Source organism: Zeus faber, assembly GCF_960531495.2.
Source record: "Zeus faber genome assembly, chromosome: 19".
NCBI classification, from domain to species: Eukaryota; Metazoa; Chordata; class Actinopteri; order Zeiformes; family Zeidae; genus Zeus; species Zeus faber.
Window position 1 is genome coordinate 17,426,862 of NC_137206.1, and position 18,187 is coordinate 17,445,048.

The 18,187-nt window shown below is 44.9% G+C and overlaps 1 protein-coding gene across 1 annotated transcript in view; it reads right to left on the reverse strand.

The window, feature by feature from the left end:
• Nucleotides 1-18,187, reverse strand: part of cUnh8orf34 (chromosome Un C8orf34 homolog) — an 83,168-nt gene that overhangs the window by 10,117 nt on the left and 54,864 nt on the right. The window contains exons 9-12 of the mRNA XM_080020370.1: nt 16,843-16,928; nt 16,311-16,387; nt 6,438-6,564; nt 675-1,174 (exon numbers count right to left, since the gene is read on the reverse strand). Of these exons, the coding sequence (XP_079876496.1) occupies nt 675-1,174; nt 6,438-6,564; nt 16,311-16,387; nt 16,843-16,928 (790 nt within the window). The remainder of the gene's footprint in view (nt 1-674; nt 1,175-6,437; nt 6,565-16,310; nt 16,388-16,842; nt 16,929-18,187) is intronic.

Sequence of the window (18,187 nt, forward strand, 5' to 3'; positions counted from 1 at the left end):
CGACAATCAGACTTCGATTCACTTTACCTCATGCTTCAGACACCCTGCCTGTATTTTGAATCAATATTCTATTTTTCTCAAGTGAGATTACCCTAATGTACCGTACAATATATCAAAATATGCTGTATGCCAGGCCTGTGCAATAACTGTGACAGTTATAAACTCTGCAATATACTGTAATGACACTGTAAGAAGATATAGACTTAACCCATTAACTCTAACATTAGCCGAGCCAATTCTTCGCTATATCTAATAATGCTTATATTATTATTATTATTATTATTATTATTATTATTATTATTATTATTATCCATCATGTACAGAACAGTCCAACTTTAATCATATTCATATATGAATATATGAATATACTATGAATATAATATATAAATAATCATATATACCTAGTTAATACTTGCATCCTTATTGCCATTTAGCTTCTGCCATAGCCTTTCTTTCTGATGTTTATCTGGTGCATAGAGCACATGTATATGTAAAATGATATGTCTTTCTGCATTACTATACAATGCACTAAATTTATTGTCCAAGAAAATGTACTTGACCCAATGAAATGATTCTGATTCTGATTCTGAATAATGATAATGGGTCATACTTGCCAGTGCTTGCAACAAATAAATACAGCACTTTAAAAAACTAGGTATGTGGTGGATCATTACCTCAGACAGGTAGGCCCGTAGGCTGGCCCCCAGGCTGTCCGTGGTACTCAGCCCAGGAGGGGTGAGCAGGGGGCGGGGTCGGGCCGGTTGGCTTGTGGGCGTCACCGGGCGGCTCCGCGTCCTCCTGAAGGTCACCTCCTTGCGGCTCCCGCCGGGGGTCACCACCGGGCGTGTCAATAAGCTGTTGGGGGTCATGGGCCTGCTGGGAGTCCTGGATGTCTGAGTCCTGCTGCCGGGGTTGCTGGGAGACTGAGTCCGACCCCCCATGACCAGGGAGGTGGGTTTGGGGCTGAGCAGCGGCAGCCCCCCGGAGATGGGTTTGGTGGAGAGGGAACTGACCGGTGACTGGGGCCTGGAGAGGAGGCTCTGCAGGGGCAACGTGGTGGGCAGGGTCCGGTGGTGGAGCAGGGGGCTGTGGTGCAGGCTGCTGTGGGGGTTGTTGGGGCTTCTGCTGGTCATCTTCCCGGCCTCCGCCAACTTGGCCAGGTCTTTCTCCACCTCTGTGGATCCAAGGCAGAAAAGCACAAACCAAAGAGTAAAAATCAAGGTCTCGCACGTCACGGGTGGAATAAACAGGCACAGCATCCAAAAGTGTGGCATCATTATGACAGCATCAGCCATTATATGGGAAGGGAACATCTTCCCCCCACAGCGCTCAGAGTGCTTTCTCTGCATCGGCTCCACTCCACTCAGTGGAGTTCCCATCTGCTTGGAACTCCCTACCACTTTTACTGGGTCCTCCAAATTAAACAGCTTCGTCTAAACCAAATAGACGCATCAAACCACATGGTAAAATGCACAAGAATACAGGAAATGACATTAACAAATTTTCTCGGTGGAAGAAGCCCAGACCCCGTCAAACTCATCTTTCAAACATTTCAAATGTTTGAAAGAAACGGTATCGGTAATTAAGTTATTATGTTCCTTTTTAACGTTTTCCCATCAATAACAAATTCAAGAGCATGTTTCAATCTAGACTGTAGATGATAAAAGTAATCTAGTTTTTTAATTTTTTTTTTTATTTAAGGCCAAGCTCTTTTCTGAAAGGCATCACACAGGCTCTTGCTTTTTATTTGAAGTGAGTGGATGTACGTTCCCCCGAAAGATGGAGGAATTATTTCTGGGCGTCATTGAAGAGGAGTCGAGTGCGTGGAACTGTTTTTTATTTAATTCCTCTTCTGGTCAACGATGACAATATTTGTAGACACAGTAAATTGTGGTGGATCCTGCTTCCTCTGCCAGCGATGGTTCCAAGTTGACATTAACGTTCCCCGGTACACTTCTTTCTTTTCTTTTTATCCCTTCCCTTCTTCCTTCCTTTCTTGCTGATCCTTGGAACGCCTGTTTGTTTGCTTCACTGGTAGTCTCAAAAAGATTTTTGTTTGTGCGAGAAGGTGATGCAGCCAACTCCTGTGATCAACATCTCGCTCATTTTTTCCACGTTTCTGTTCAGGATCTTGGCACTTGGGGTTCGGCAAAGTGGCCAAAGGGTGTTTTTTTTTTTTTTTTAATCATTGGAGATGGATGAATTCAGAAGTGAGTCAACCGGCGGTGACTATACGTGTGACATTATACAAGTAACGCACACAAGCATGACATCTTTTTTTTTTTTTTGCAAAACCTCAACCATCCCTTTAATGAAAAAATACAGTTCCTTCCTCCAAAACAAACAACATTTTTTCCACACAAAAATTTGAAACACATGCTGCTCTTCCCAGATCTCTATCCATTATAAAAATTAATATAAAAAAACACACCCGGCTTCTCTAAATACATCATACATGATCTAATTTGTTTGGAAAATAACCAGATTTCAAACCTTTTTTCCCCCCCCTGATGGTTCTTCCGGGATCCCATGCAGTAAATTCGGTGACATGCGTAATTTAATTGCCGTTTCTGTGATGAATCAACCGTGATTGCAGGAGAGGTCGAACTGTACGGGGAGGTTTGCTGCAAAAAACATATGGCTCCACGTCCTGACCCATAATAACCTGCGTGTCATGGACGACAACGTGCTGTTTTAACCCAGAACAATCCCTCCATCTTTTACTCCTCTAAAACGACAGAGGAGCGGAAAAGAAAAGTGCGAGGAGCCGCCTGGACCTTCTTGAGACAGACAGACAGACAGACGCATACATACGCACGCGCACACACACACACACACACACACACACACACACACACACATACATACATACATACATACATACATACATACAGACATACATACATAGACATACATACATACATACATACATACATACATACATACACACATACACACATACACACACACACACAGACAGACAGACAGACAGACAGACAGACACATACACACACATACATACATACATACATACATACATACATACATACATACATACATACATACATACATACATACATACATACATACATACATACATACATACATACATACATACATAGACAGACAGACAGACAGACAGACACATACACACACATACATACATACATACATACATACATACATACATACATACATACATACATACATACATACATAGTAGATAGACAGAAAGACAGGCAGACAGACAGAGAGACAGACAGACAGACAGACAGACAGACGGATCCAAAAAATATAACAAATTGGCAATACATTGAACTTATAATAATCCTAAAAACAAACCATAAACCAAAAATAATTTAAAGAAACAATAAACCTAAAAACTCTGTATCAACAATCCACATTCTCAGTTCTCAAACATGACAATGCTTGTAACCATTGTAGCTCCCACTGAACTGATTTAATAATAAAACAATGATTTAAAAAAAAAAAACAAACGTAAAAAGCTGCGTGTCTGGTATGTGATGCGGTCTCTGGATTGATTTGGGAAAGGTCAGATAAGCGGTTAGGTGATAATTAAGTTATTTGATGTTATTTGATATTTGATGATTTGATGCTATTTAAGTTATTTGATGACGCAACAATAAACAAAACCGCTCGCTCTCCTTCCCGTAAACGGCGAGAGCCGCCACAGCGATGATTTTATTGTCAACACATTGATCAATTTAACGTCCCGACGTCACGCGGTAGCCTGTGACGGCCGCCGTCTGCACTTAGCGAGGTGCGCGCCGTGGAAAAGGACCCCGGGGCCCCTCCCACGCATGCCAGATATAACAAGGCAATTTAAATTGAAAAGAAAAGCGAACAAATCAAGAGCGGTAGCGACGAAAAACCCATAGGGAATAAATAATTCAACATTTTTTTTGATCCAATTTTTCAGTAGTAAGAGCAGAGAGAGAGAGAGAGAGGAGATGAGAGGAGGAAAGAGAAGGGAAAAAAAGCGGGGAAAAGGGGAGAAAATGGGGGAGATGGAGACAGAGAAACAGCCCGACCGTAATCTTTTTTCGGGGGCCTTTGATCAAGCAGCAATTGCACTTGGTGAGGGAAGACGAGGCCAGAGCACGCTATACGACGACGCAAAGCTCACGCTATCTCCGACTGGATCCCTTTTCGGAGAAACAAATGAGACCGCCGTCCTTTTTGTGTGGGATACGTACGGTTTACTTCTTCAATAAGTTGAAATAGTTATAGTCGATTAGCAGTCAGAGAACTGGACTCGGTGTAGCAAGACACTCCCAGGGTGAAAGAACTCTCCCAGCCAAAAGCGTCATTAACGTTACCTTTATTAACTCAAACGTCATTAAAATTACATCCATTACTAATTTTTATGCCTAAGAAAATGGCATAACGTGGGTCGGTTTCCACCGCAAAAGTCAGACAAAGGGGAACCCCGCTGGAGCACGTAATTGGGGTAAAAGAAGATGAGATGAAAAAGCGGAGGCCCTTGGCTCCCAAACATGGAAAGCATTAGCAGCTAATAAAGGCATAAAAGGGACGGAATTAGCTTGTTCAACAGCCCCCCACTTAACCGCCTGGCGGGGGCCCTGCGCCCGCCTGAATATTCAGTAAGTCGGCGTAAAACAACTAGAAATGAATGCCATCTGAGGCTCGCTCGGCCAAGAGAGAGAGAGAGAGAGAGCGAGGGAGAGAGAGAGAGTGTGAGTCAGAGCGAGAGAGTGTGTCTAACATAGCCTACGTAATGTAGAACTACTACATGAGGGGCGTCCAGGGCGTCGGCTGCCAGCGTGCAGATGAGCTGAGAAGACCTTCAGCAGCTGGGATCGCTGCTCGCTGACATTAATGGGGGACAAGTGCGGGCCAACGCGCTTCCCATAAATGTGAAATTCGAGTGGTGCGTATTTACGGCGCGGTCCAAACCGAGGAGCGAGGACATTGCGTCGACAACATACAAAACAAGTGGCCGACACATGATCACGATGATGACGATGACGATGATGATGATGATGATGATGATGATGATGATGATGATGGCTGGGGTATTTTTGGGTCTCATCTCCAGGCGCTTTCATCTGGATAATTCATTTAAGACGTTACTGGATCGTCGGTGCTCATAAAAGCCTTTCTTGGAGCCACCACAGAAAGAAGTGACTCCAAAATGTAATGGGCCCACCTTAAGACGAATGACTCGGAGCCGAGAGGGCAGTCCATTTGATTGATGTCGTCGAGGGGTTTGAAGGACTCCCAAGGACCGATGAAAAGTTTGGCTCTTCCCGGGGAACCGGCTCTTTACGAGCGGCTCGGTTGAAAAGATTCATTCAGTTTTCTCACCCTCCGCCCGTTCGACTCGGTCGGTTCGAGTCCGGGCTGTGAACAGAATTCTCGCAGGAATCTTTTAATTGTGTCAATAGTATTTATTCTGGTGGATTGCAAAGTGTAAATCAGCCACACATGAATATGGATGATGTCAAACGCCTTTCTTAACACAACAACAATTTCATCCTCGCTAATTATTTGCAAGTTTGCGAGGAGAAGATTCGCTCGCACGCTAACGGGGCTTGAATTGCCAATCGTGACTTTCGTCCGTGAGTCGAGTCCAAGACAGATAAAACTTTATTCATCTCAGAGTCACAGGGTCTGGGTGCAGTTACACAGTGTTCAGATCTGTTGGCTACGAATTTGCAGGTTCTGCATCACTACTCCCAACGAGAGGCTTTTATATTATATCATATTGTATTATATTTTTCATATTATATTATATTATATCATATTGTATTATATTTTTTACATTATATTATATTATATTATATTACAATTTATTACATCATATGACATTATATGATATTGTATTATATGACATTATATGATATTGTATTGTATTATATTATATTATATTATATTATATCATATTCTATTATATTTTATTATATCATATGATATTATATTATATCGTATTATATTATATTATATTATGTCATATTATATCATATTATGTAGAACCTTTTATATTGTTTTATTTCCTATTGTTTTCAATTAAACCAGCAGCCAACTTTTCAAGGAATCTTGGTCTAGACGCTCCCTTACCCCAGCCCTTGGTGCCCTCCATGTCTGCTAATACACCTTTAAAACCAATCTTAATAGTCTCTACAGTATGCGTGTGTGTGTGTGTGTGTGCGTGCGTGCTTGCGTGCGCGCCTGCGCGTCTGTGTGTGTGTGCGTGCCTGTGTGTAAATGTGTGTGCACGTGTAGCATATAAACCTTAGATCAGAGTAAAGCCACCAACACCCCAAAACAAACCTTAGGTCTCATTAAAGGCGCCGTTAAACACCCCATCTCCCTCTCTCTCTCACACACAAACACACTCACACACACACACACACACACACACACACACACACACACACACACACACACCGTACCGGCAAGGTGTTTGCCCATGGTTTCCAGCTCTTTGGAGAAGAGGGAGTCTCCCAGTAGCAGCCCCGTCTGGCCCATGGAGCTCCCAGCCCTCACTGGCTTCAGATCGGCCTCCCAGACAGCATGACGCTGGTTGGCAGAGGGAAAGAGAGAGAGAGGGGGAGAGAGAGAGAGAGAGAAAAGAGTCGCATTAGAAGAAAAGACCCTTCAATGAATTCTTTATATAATTTCCAGTCGGGGCTGAAAAAATGCCGGAGCCGAATATCTAGCCGAAATAAGAGGCAATTATTTTTTTTATGAGCATTAGAAAAACATTATAGACCGCAGAGTCGAGATGAAAGCCGGCGGCGCGGAGTAGTTCAGTCGCTCTGGATAATGCGGAGTGCGAGGTCGTCAGCGGTGGCGGTGGCGGCGGGCGTTTTTTTTTCTCGTACGAGCGTCAGTAAATCAGCGTCAGTAGGAGTTGGGTGCGTTGTACTGTAGTCTGCTGGCCGAGCGCCGGACGGCAGCAGCGGAGCGCACAAATAAAGCAGGCGTGGAAAAAATGTCATTCGCTCATTTCTCGTACGCCGGCCCATTTTGTCACGACACCAAAGCAAAAGCCAGTTCCACTGCGAAACGCAAGGGATTCTGGGTAAGCAGACCCTGGGGCCATTAATGGTTTTCCATTAGTGAGCGGCCCCTCGTTTAAGCTGTTTATTATACGGAAAGGGGTTGAAAATGCATGGGAATCGAAACTGCCTGTGGTCGGAATGTGTCCGATCCTCTTATTAGGCCAAGCCATTCGATTCGTCCAAAAGTGACCAAATCATACACGAAGCCAGGGGAGTGCTTCCCCAAGCCTCGAAAATGGCCCGCCGCGATCCCTCGCTGCTGGGATGTTTGTTTACTTAAACCAGGCTGCGGTACCTGGGATTTCCAACCGTTATGTCATGCGATATGAGGACGGATGATGGATAAGTGTTGAAATGTTTAGGAACCCACATCGCCCGGAGCGATCGACAGACATATAATCTGAAAAGCACTTCAAAAAAACCCGTCGATATTCCATCTTTCAGAGCGGTTATTTTTCAGGGCCCCCGGGGAATCAAAGCGGCCTGAAAACCAACTGAACCCCCCCCCCCGCTCCCCTCCGCTCCCCTCCCCCCCGGCGGCGGTGGATAAACGGCGGGACGTGACTCCCGGGGCCTCTTCTGGACTCTGTCGGTGACGCGAGGCTCCGCATTGTGGCGGCTGCGACCACAGCGACCACAAAGCCCCTGGTCCTCGTTACGGGGGCCCCCACGGAGCAGCCAGGCGGCGAGACGCTCCAACACTGCGGCCCCCAGCAGCACTCACTGCGCTGTACAGTGTGTGTGGCGGTGCCTCCCCCCGAAACCCCGACAGCATGACTTCATCTCGCTACGGCAAACATGGCTGCCTTGCCGGGCTTCAGAATCAAGCCTCCACAGCGTGTTTAAAGAAAACATTATTGTTCATTTTTTGTTTTATTTGTATTGTTTATTTTAAAGGTTTATTCTTCGTGTTTGTGAGTTTTTTTGGTTTATTTTTATTGTTAAGGTTGTTTTTTATTGTATATCATTTATTGTTTATTAGGTTGACTGTATATTGCCTAATTGGTATTGTTCATTCATTATTTTTCTGGTCTTTATTTATATATTGGCCATTGTTTTTATTAGCTTATCCATATTGCATATGCATATTATTATTATTATTATAAATATGAATATTATTATTCTTATCATTAATAATATTATCATTTATATTATTATGAATAATGTTATCATCATCATCATCATTATTATTATTATTATTATTATTATTATTATTATTATTATGAATAATATGATGTTTTGCTATCTCAATATTAACTTTTATGTGTATTTCCACTCTTTCTGTACGTGCAGAATGCAACATTTTCGTTGGCGGCTAGTTCAAGAAGAAGCCTTTCTCTTTGGGCGTGATGACGGACCGCGCCTACGATAGAGGAGGAACGGCCGTGACGACGGCCCATTAAATTAATTGACACACATACGGACCAATCGCTGTTGGATTGAGACGTGCAGTGCGTTGTTTAAGTTTTTTTGATTGGGTGAGGTAATTAGTGGGACAGAACATGATAAACGTCTACGTAAGTGCCGAAAACAAGTTGATACTATTATTATTATTTTCATTCTGGTGAAAACCGGGACATTTTACAGATATCTGTGGAGACTCGGGACACGCAGCTTGAACGAGGGACGGCCCCGGACAAACCGAGACATCTGGTCACCGGACGCATATGACCTTTTCCTTTTTTATTATTTCCTTTCTTTTTATGTGAGCTGCTCTATCTATCTGTCCATCCATCCATCCATCCCTCCATCTGTCCATCCATCCATTCATCCATCTATGCATCTATCATCCATCCATGCATCCATCCATCTGTCCATCCATCCATCCATCCATCTATCTAAAAGCCTAATGAATATGGCCGGCGGTGTCCACAAGGTGTCCAGTTCACCATCTGCAGCTTCTCCAAAGTCCAAAGAGTGCAGGCTGTAATCAGGACCATGCCCCCGGGTCTCCATCTTGAGCCGCAAGGCCCCGTTGTGATGCACTCCCACAGGCAGAAAGGCTCACACAGGATGTCCCAGGGTCTGCGATCAATTCACCCCCCTCCGATAACATCTAAAAATAAACGGACTATCGCAAACAAAATAAGTCTGTTGTTGAATAAATGGTTGTTTTTGATTAGCAGCGTGCAGCTCTGCATTAGGGAAGAGAGGGGGGGAGAAGTCGACTGGTTCTCATCAAGTTCTGAAGACCTTGAATGAGAGAATGGGGAGATGTAGATACTCTCTGTCCATTTAGTCGCCGTGATTGGGCTTCAGGAAGATGGGACGTGGTGAGATAAACGCATTACACATTGTTTTTGCTGGTTATCCACGGTGTGAAATCACATATTCAATCGCTGCTATTATTGTCGGTTTTCATCTTTGCTTCGTCGAAAGTTTGCCTTCTTCCGATCGAGTCATTTGTTTGTCTTTCAGAGTTTTTGGGGATAGTTTGTCATCCGAGGGGTGTGTTCTTTTTTTGTGAATGTTCACCCATATCAACAGTGTACAGACCCCAGCTACTGTATCTACAGCAGGCGTGGGAAAGGCAGACCCCTCCACCAACAGTGGCAAGGCATATAGACACGTTTAAAAAAAATTGGCGATCGGCGCCTTTCCCATTGACCAGTATGCCTTCCTTTTTTTTTTTCTGGTGTGTCCCGCTCGACGTCGCGAACACGCCGGAAAAAAGGGCCATGTCATGTTTCCGGTGTCATATTTTTGGGAAAATTAACAGTCGGAAACGGGCGTTGAGTATCCGTGCCCGCACGACAGCGCCCGACGAGCGGTGCGCGTGCATCGGGCCCGGTCCTTCGGCGGCGGCAAGCAGAGACGCTCCTCTGGTTCGGAGACCGACTCTGGGGGGTTCTCCGCAGGTCCCGAATTCTTAAATTGGATATTAAACATCCGGAAGAGGGGCAGAATCTGCGTGTCTACCCGGGTGTCGTGTTTCCATCGCAGCCGATCGGAGCCGATAAAAAGCCAAGAGTACTGCAGGGTCATTTGTCCCGGGACCGAATGCCGAGTGTAACCTTTCCCATTAAAGAGAAAAGCCAGATGTTAGCGGGCGTAAGCGGGTTTTTTTTTGTTCAGTAGAAAAGAGGTATTATAAAGGTCCGTCTAAAAAAAAAGGATCAAATTTGTTTTTGTATTTTTTAACAAATAATACCTACTAAATGAGGTGACAGATTACAACTGGGCTAGATTAAATAGTCAGTGTCGACCAATGGAATGATTTCACATGGAAGCAGGACAAACAATCCAAATCATGACCAAAACCCTGCTTTTTGAAATCCGACTTGCTGGCAACTTGCTCCCCTCTTCCCTCTCCCTCTCTCCTCTCCCTCCTTTTGTTTTTCTCTGAATGATTGGCTGGCAGGGACTTGTACACAAGCAGCCCTGGTCCAAATGTACGTAATGGCCACAACAAAAACCAAACCGGCGGCCTCCGTCCAAACTCTCCCCCCGCTGGATCTGCACCAAAAAACGTGCATTTGAACTATCTGGGATCCAAAATGGCACCTTGTCCTTATCAGGAACCGCACATGACGTACACCAAAAAACGGGTCAAACTTTCAACCTTTTTTTTTTTTTTTCTTCCTCTTTCTGTTTACGATTCTCCTCCTTGAGAGAGGAGAGTAAAGGGACCTTTTCATCTTCAAAATGAGGGGACCGGCAATTCTGCAGTGACTTATGAGGATATTAATGTTGGTGGCGAAAAGGAAAAAAAAAAAAAAAAAAAAAAAAAAGTTGTATGATCCCCCTCCCACTTGGAGGAAAAACCCCAAACGAGCATCTGAGAGAAGAGGAGAGGAGAGGGGGGAAAAAAGCCTTTGGTGATGCTTCTGCCCGACTAACAAACAAGGATCCTATTTCTCACAAAATTGAATCCACGTTTGAAAGCGAACAAGACGTAGGGGAAAGATATAATGGGGAAGCAGACTTACTTATATGGTTTTTGTTTTTTTTCTATTTTTTTTTTGGGTGTTTTTTTACAGTATTCGTGTGTGGTCAATAGAAAGGAAAAAAAAAAAACACCACCACAAACTGAGATTTTTTATTTTTTTTTTCCCCCATTTGGGTTTGAGCCCCACACAACGTGGAAGGGGGGGAATACTCCAGGCGGGCTTGTGTACATGCTGATAAAGTTTTATCATCACCAGTCATTGTTTTTCACTTTTGCCAACAATTTGTCACACCATTTTGCAGCGAAAAACAAAAATGTAATGGCATCTGTTTGCAAGCCCTATTTAAAAAAAAAGCAACATATCTCAGTACAGTAGCTGGGGTCGTGAAATGGGGATGGTTAGGATGGAGAAGTTAAAAAAGAAGAAAGAGAGAGAAATATATTTTTGTGTCAGTGTGATATTATTCCACTTGTATGATGTCAAATAGCCAGTGGATCAGTGGTGGGAAGTAACAAAGTAAGAATACTTACGGAATTAATTCCTCAATCATACATTTAACAACTACCTGTTAATACTGTATATTTCATTTCAGAGATTTTCACCATTTAAAAAAAATACACAAAAAAATAATAAATTAATAAATCACTAGTTATCTTTATATACACATAAAAAAAGTACAGTTGCACTTGATGCCGTACGACTGTATGGGCACCGTTACATCAGGTCACTGGATATGTCGAGTACTTTTTCTTTAAAGGCTTGAAGTACATTTTGTTAACAAGTACTTACATACTACTCAAGTAGTAATGTGTGTATTGTTTGTCAGGGAATTTGTTTTTTCCCTTTGCGTACTTCTTCCACCCCCAGCAGTTGACAACCAGTGGTTTCACTGTGCAAAATAAAAGATGCATCGCTTCCAAAGCAGAGCCACATGGGACAGATTGGGAAATCATCGGTAATTTCAGAGGAGGAGGCAAAACAATTAAGTAGTAAAAAAAAAAAAAAAAACGAAATCAGTTCGGAGTCCGAGGCTTCTCCGCATCTCACGCCACATCTTTCGGGGAGTCTTGTCAGCAGACAACATAACAGAAGAGCTTATCCCTGATATTCGACAAACAGGAACCGGTAATGGGTTCCTGTTGTCTTGGCTCGCGGCGGATCCATACAGGCACCGGCGGAGGAGGCTCGCCGGTCCCGACCGGCAACTCAAGCCGTGCGCGGCCAAAAAGCCAAACAGGATATTGACAATAACACGATTAAAGAATCCGACGCAAGCTTTGAACAAAGGAGAGACGAGACTGACGTATGACATAGTGTCTGTGCTGCAGAAACGGACAAATGAGGAGATTTTTTTTTTTTTTTGCAGTCGAAATAGGTCCCAGAGACCTGTTGAGACACGTTAAGAAAGTTGGAAAGTTTATCATTATGATGATAATTATTATTATAATAATGTCCCGGACATTTGTCGGATTCATAGACCGATAAATAAACCGTATTTGTACCTGGACGGGCCGGTCCTGCGGGGAGCGAGCGTTTGGGCTGATTGGAGCTCATTTTGTCCAAAAGTTACTATGATCTGACACTCGCCGAGTTGGAATGGAGGGCTGGGACTCGGGAGCGGGGCTCCGTGGAACAAAACATGTTTTACAATCGAAAAATTGCAGAAGGAGTGACTTTTGAGACTTGACGTGCTTAGCGGAGGGAAGCTTCCAGGGGAGTTTTGCTAAATTAAAGAAAGACACTCATGCCCACGGAGTCCAGGATGGCTTCAGATCACAGAGCAAAAGAGGTAGAACGTATTGAATATGTGGAAATATAGAAAATAAGCCTTTTGAATAGGAGAACGACAGCGCAACTACCGGATATCTTTATGGGATGCAGGTTATTGCGTATTGGGGTGGATGGTGTCAAGAACTCGGAACACATCTTTGGACAAACTTCCGAAACTCTTCTTCTCCTCCTCGTGTTGGCCAATGACCACCTCACCATCACCATCATCTACATCATCATCATCATCATCTTCATCAGAAAATGTTGGAAATAAATCAAATCCATCAGTAGGGGCCATTCTCCGAACACACTTATTGTATTAAGCACATTATTGAGGGCACAGTGCAGCGACGCCACATTAAAGGAAAAACCACTAATACGAAAAGTCTGGAAGTCCTGAAGAGAACAACCTTGCAGCGATTCGGCGACTCTTGGGTTACCTACGCTCCGAGTCCGAAATCCAAATCCCCACTATTCGCTCCGCAGGTATTGACGCAAGCACAAGCTGAGAGGTGGGGGGGGCCATCGCTGAAAGGCCTCCAGTCGGCTGAGGCCCCGGCCAGATTCCCCTGGAAACACAAATAAACCTTCCCGACGACGCCGCCTCCGCTCACACACAACCATTGCATCATTCTAATTGTCTCACTCCAACCATTAAAATGAACAATTTCCCCCCGCCTGACGTACGGTGATATGACGGTAACAGCCAAACAAGCGCCAGCACAATTTAAATAAAACATTTCCTTTCAAGGGAAGCTTTGGACCGGTTTTCGGCAGGCGGCGGGGGGGGTCGCTCCGGTAACGCTGTTGCTAGAGTAAATATGTGTCTTAATTGGGCAATTATCGCCTCGAGACGCTGGCGCAGGGGGCTGGACGTAGCACTATCAGTGATGAAGAGACTTTCCCAACGTCACAGCCCAGAGTGTAGTCGACATAAATAAAGGGTACAGATCAAATGGAATAGCTTTGGAGGTTTAAACGGTGGGGAGGTCTTCTGGCTCTTCCGGCGCAGGGACTCTGCTCCGTGTGGTACCGGGTCCTTGGTTTCTCCACCGCAGACGGGACCGTACGCCCGGCGAAACGGCCTCCACGTCGTCCTTCGACGCCGCGCCCGGGCCGGGGTTGGTGTCCTTCATTCTCGTCGGTGGCTGGATAAGCTTTTCTGATTTATCGGCCTCCTTTTTTTTTTCTTCTGTAAACGCCCCCAGGACGATAGCATAGCGAATTTTCAACCTTTCTTAGAAATAATAAATACAATTTTAAACTCCGCTTTCCGATCTCTCTGAGCGACCCCGCCCCTTTCCCGTTCCACGTTTCTCCAAACAGAACCCCCCAAAAAATTGGATTTCCTAACCCTAACCCTAACCCTAACCCTAACCCTAACCCTAACCCTAACCCAAATTTTTTTATAATTTTTTTTTTTTTAAGCGCTGATGTCTTTATTTTCCTAATCGAATAAGGGAGAGACGTTCTCAGTCCTGTTCACAGTCACAGTCTCTTCTCAATACCAAGTACGCGAAGTCTGGACTTGCGGACTTGGTAGTTCAGACTTGGCAAGTTCGACTCGGGAGTACAGACTCCCGGGGACGGGAGGACGCAGGACGGTCATTCTGCGAAATGCATTCTGGCTGTCCCAAGTCCACACAAGTCACCACCGATGCATCCTCGATAAAATGGGCGGAGCAAGTCCACATCCGGGCATTTGGACTGGACTTGACTTGATGCGTACTTTGAATTGGAACAGTACTTGGGCTGCGACTGATGACGTTTCACAAGTCCACAAGAACACAAGTACAGACAAGAACGCAGATTGAGGAAGGGCCACTCTCTGACCCGCGTCGCGCAATGAGGACGTAGGCGCAGTGGCGATTCTCTCTGACCAAACCAGGCACTGGGTACTATCCACAAATTTTTCCCTGGAAAGCCAGAAAGGCGAGGAGAGTCGAGTCGAGCCGAGGCCGGTTCCATGCGCTGGAAAAGCGCCATTAAATTGACTAAGAAGCACGGCTTCACGCCGCTTTTATGCTTGTCACACGGATTAGCACACATGGGATCTGTGTCACATATGAGGGGGTTTTTGGGTCGCCTTCAGTGTGTATTTGTCCCCTTTGTACTCCCAAACTTTTTGGGATTTGAAATCAAACGGAAGACGCTCACAATAGACGGCATTTGCAGGCGGGACACGTTGGCACCTACGGCGCTTTACCTTGGCCAGACAGGACTCGACCTGCAGAGCCCGGTGATGCGAGACTCACGAGCGATTTGTCCGTAGCGAACAAATCTTTGAAATGAACCTGGAGTCGGGAGTCACACAAAAAGAGTCGCTTGTTCGCGACCCGGCACGCGGGCTTTAGCTGAGACCACCAGCAGAAAATAATGACTGAGGAGTAAATTCACGTGAAAAAAAGGGGCATTTGGCACAAGAATAAGTGTGAGAATTCCATTCACAACTCGGACGCCTCTGACTCTCATTGCCGACCGGATCAAACGAACGAAGAGTCGACAGAATTGAACGAATCTCGTCGCCGAATCACTGGTAAAGAGCCGAATCTCCAAGAAGAGGCAAACGTTCATCCTTCGTAGAGCCGTCCTGTGCGAGGGGGACTCGTCATTAGATCCACGAGAGAACAAACCCAGTTCAGCTCATAAAGAATCCAACTTGAATGTGTCTCTAAAAGGACTGTTTGTCGAAACTGCAAACCAATCATAAGAGATGCGGTGAGATTTTTTATTTTTTTTTATATGTATACATAATATAGGGGGTTTTCTTTCATTTCTAGCTGATGGCCTAAAAACACTGAACTTCAAACGGGGGGCTTTGATTGAGTGGGGCCTTGCAGAACTTCTCACAGTCTGCTCCCAGTTAGTCTGGAGCCATTCTGCATCTGCTGCACACACGGAGCCACGCCACGGCTCCAAACCCCCTCTTTCTGTCCGTAAAAAAGCCGCAAAAATGCGTCTCCGACACTTGGTTTGGCTAATTACCAAAAAAAAGGGGGTATCGGCTGGGTTTTGGTGGGGGTAATTACAGCAAAGGTAGCGGCGTCTCGGCTGACCGCGCTGCGAGCACCAGGAGAGTATGAGAGTGAGAGTGTCTGGCGTGTGTGCGTGTGTGTGTGTGTGTGTGTGTGTGTGTGTGTGTGTGTGTGTGTGTGTGTGTGTGTGTGTGTGTGTGTGTGTGTGTGTGTGTGTGTTCGTGTGTGTGTGTGTGTGTGTGTGTGTGTGTGTGTGTGCGACACAGTTTTTCTTTCTTTTTTTTTTGGGAACAATGCCCAACAAAGCATGAGAAGCTAGCACGCCATCCAGCCGTAGAACAAAAAGAGTGTAAACTCCTCGAACCCGTAAATAATTGGGGCAATACATTGTGTGGGACCCTCTGAGGCAAGACTCGTCTCTAATTGTGTTACCTGAGATTCTTTTCATTTGTTCTTTTCAAGTTGCTTGAGTGTGTGTGTGTGTGTGTGTGTGTGTGTGTGTGTGTGTGTGTGTGTGTGTGTGTGTGTGTGTGTGTGTGTGTGTGTGTGTGTGTGTGTGTGTGAATTATTGATGGGGGTAGAGTGATCCACATTATTTTGGTGGCGGACGCTGGGAGGACACTCACGGCGCTCGACACCTGAGACATAACCTCGCATTCCTTCCCCCGTCCCGCTACTGTGTCCACCCCGGGCAACGATGGACCTGCTCCAAAGACAACACACACAGACACACATACACATACACACACACACACACACACACAAGAACACACAAAAACACACACACACACACACACACACACACACACACACACACACACACAGAAGGACACAGATACAGTGAGAAGGAGAGAGAGACACAGAGACACACCAGAGATTGAGAGAGAATGACAAAGACATGGGAAAAGTAATAAAATAAAAATAATAAATAAAAAGCAAACAAGAAAACACATTTAATTAAAAATAAGTAAATAATATTTTTGTACTTTTTAAAATACTTTTCGCATGTGTGATTGTGTGTGTGTGCGTGTGTGTGTGTGTATGTGCGTGCATGCGTGTGTGTGTATGTGTGTGTGTGTGTGTGTATGTGTGTGTGTGTGTGTGTGTGTGTGTGTGTGTGTGTTTGTGTGTGTGTATGTGTGTGTGTGTGTCACCAACCAGAGGTGTCGGTCACGGCCTGCCCTGTGACGTGGGGCTTGTGCTCCTCGTTGGCTCTGCTATCGGACAGACTGTCGCCCTGCAGCCTGCGGAGGACACACAACACAACGGATTGAAAAAAAACGGATTCTCATCCGACGGATGCGATTACATGAACCCTGAACATCGAACCATAAACAAACAGACGATCGCTATCGGTCCGAGGTGATGAAACAAAAGAGGAAGTGTTCGGCATTTTGATTATCTTCACTTTCGGGCCCCAATGGGGGCTTGGACATCTGGGACGGGAAGAACATAGGGGAGAGCTGGTGGGCAGAGATCCTATCTTTTCCATCGCTGCTTCTCATCCCTCCAAAATGAAATCTGATATTACCCCACTTCCCTACGGTAAGATTACACTCATGTGAAACCGATGCGGCCGAGTTAGCGACATATGGCTGGAAAAATAGTGTGTGGATTTGTTTATTTCACCAGCGATTCGCATTTTGCGTACTAAACAAGTGTAAAAAGAAACATCTAAAATGGCTAGCAGATCCTGCCCTTAATCATTCTATGTTTCACGGCAATCATCGTCCATTCAAAGCTATCTGTTTGGCGTGAAATGGGCGCGGGTCTGCGTGATTCGCGCATCTCCTCGACATGCTAAAGAGATTTAAGTTCCTCTGAGATTGCAAAGTACACTGTGGGTGAAAGACAGCTATCGGAATGCGATTTCTTTTTTGTTCCAGGGGAATGCTAACTATCAATCTCCCTGCCGTCCTGCGGTCCACTGAGAGATAAATAGGTTGCACGTGGCTTCTTCGCCACGTCGTCGACTCGTCTAGCAAAGTCATTCACACACTAACCTTGGTAAGCCATAAACGCGTAGCATTTACTTTGCTCGGGTATATATTTACCAATTGTAGATCATCTCGCGTGTTATGTATAATTGCACACCGCTTTAGCTCTCGATTCTTTCACTGGAAGTTATTTCCATTTAATCAGTACGAACATTAGCTGAAGGGGGAAAAGGAGCCGTGTGGCCGCATTCCACAAGGCCCTTGCGTTCTCCTCAATTTCTCGATGCGAAAAACTAACAGAATGCAGACTTTAAAGGCACATTTATCTTCTCATCTTTCCTTTCTCCTTTAAGACACTATAGAGATCTTCCAGGAATTACAATCTCCTTCTCTCAGTCTCGGCCAATGCCGCTCAAAGCCCTCACGGTCCTGACGATCCTTCCCCAAATGTACTTCAGACATAAAAACGATTAATTCAATATGAGGTACACGTCCCATCAAGGTTAGTTGAGGTTTGTCCATGTCCTTAGGCACTGCTGCCAGTGACCTCAGACTTTCTTTTCTGG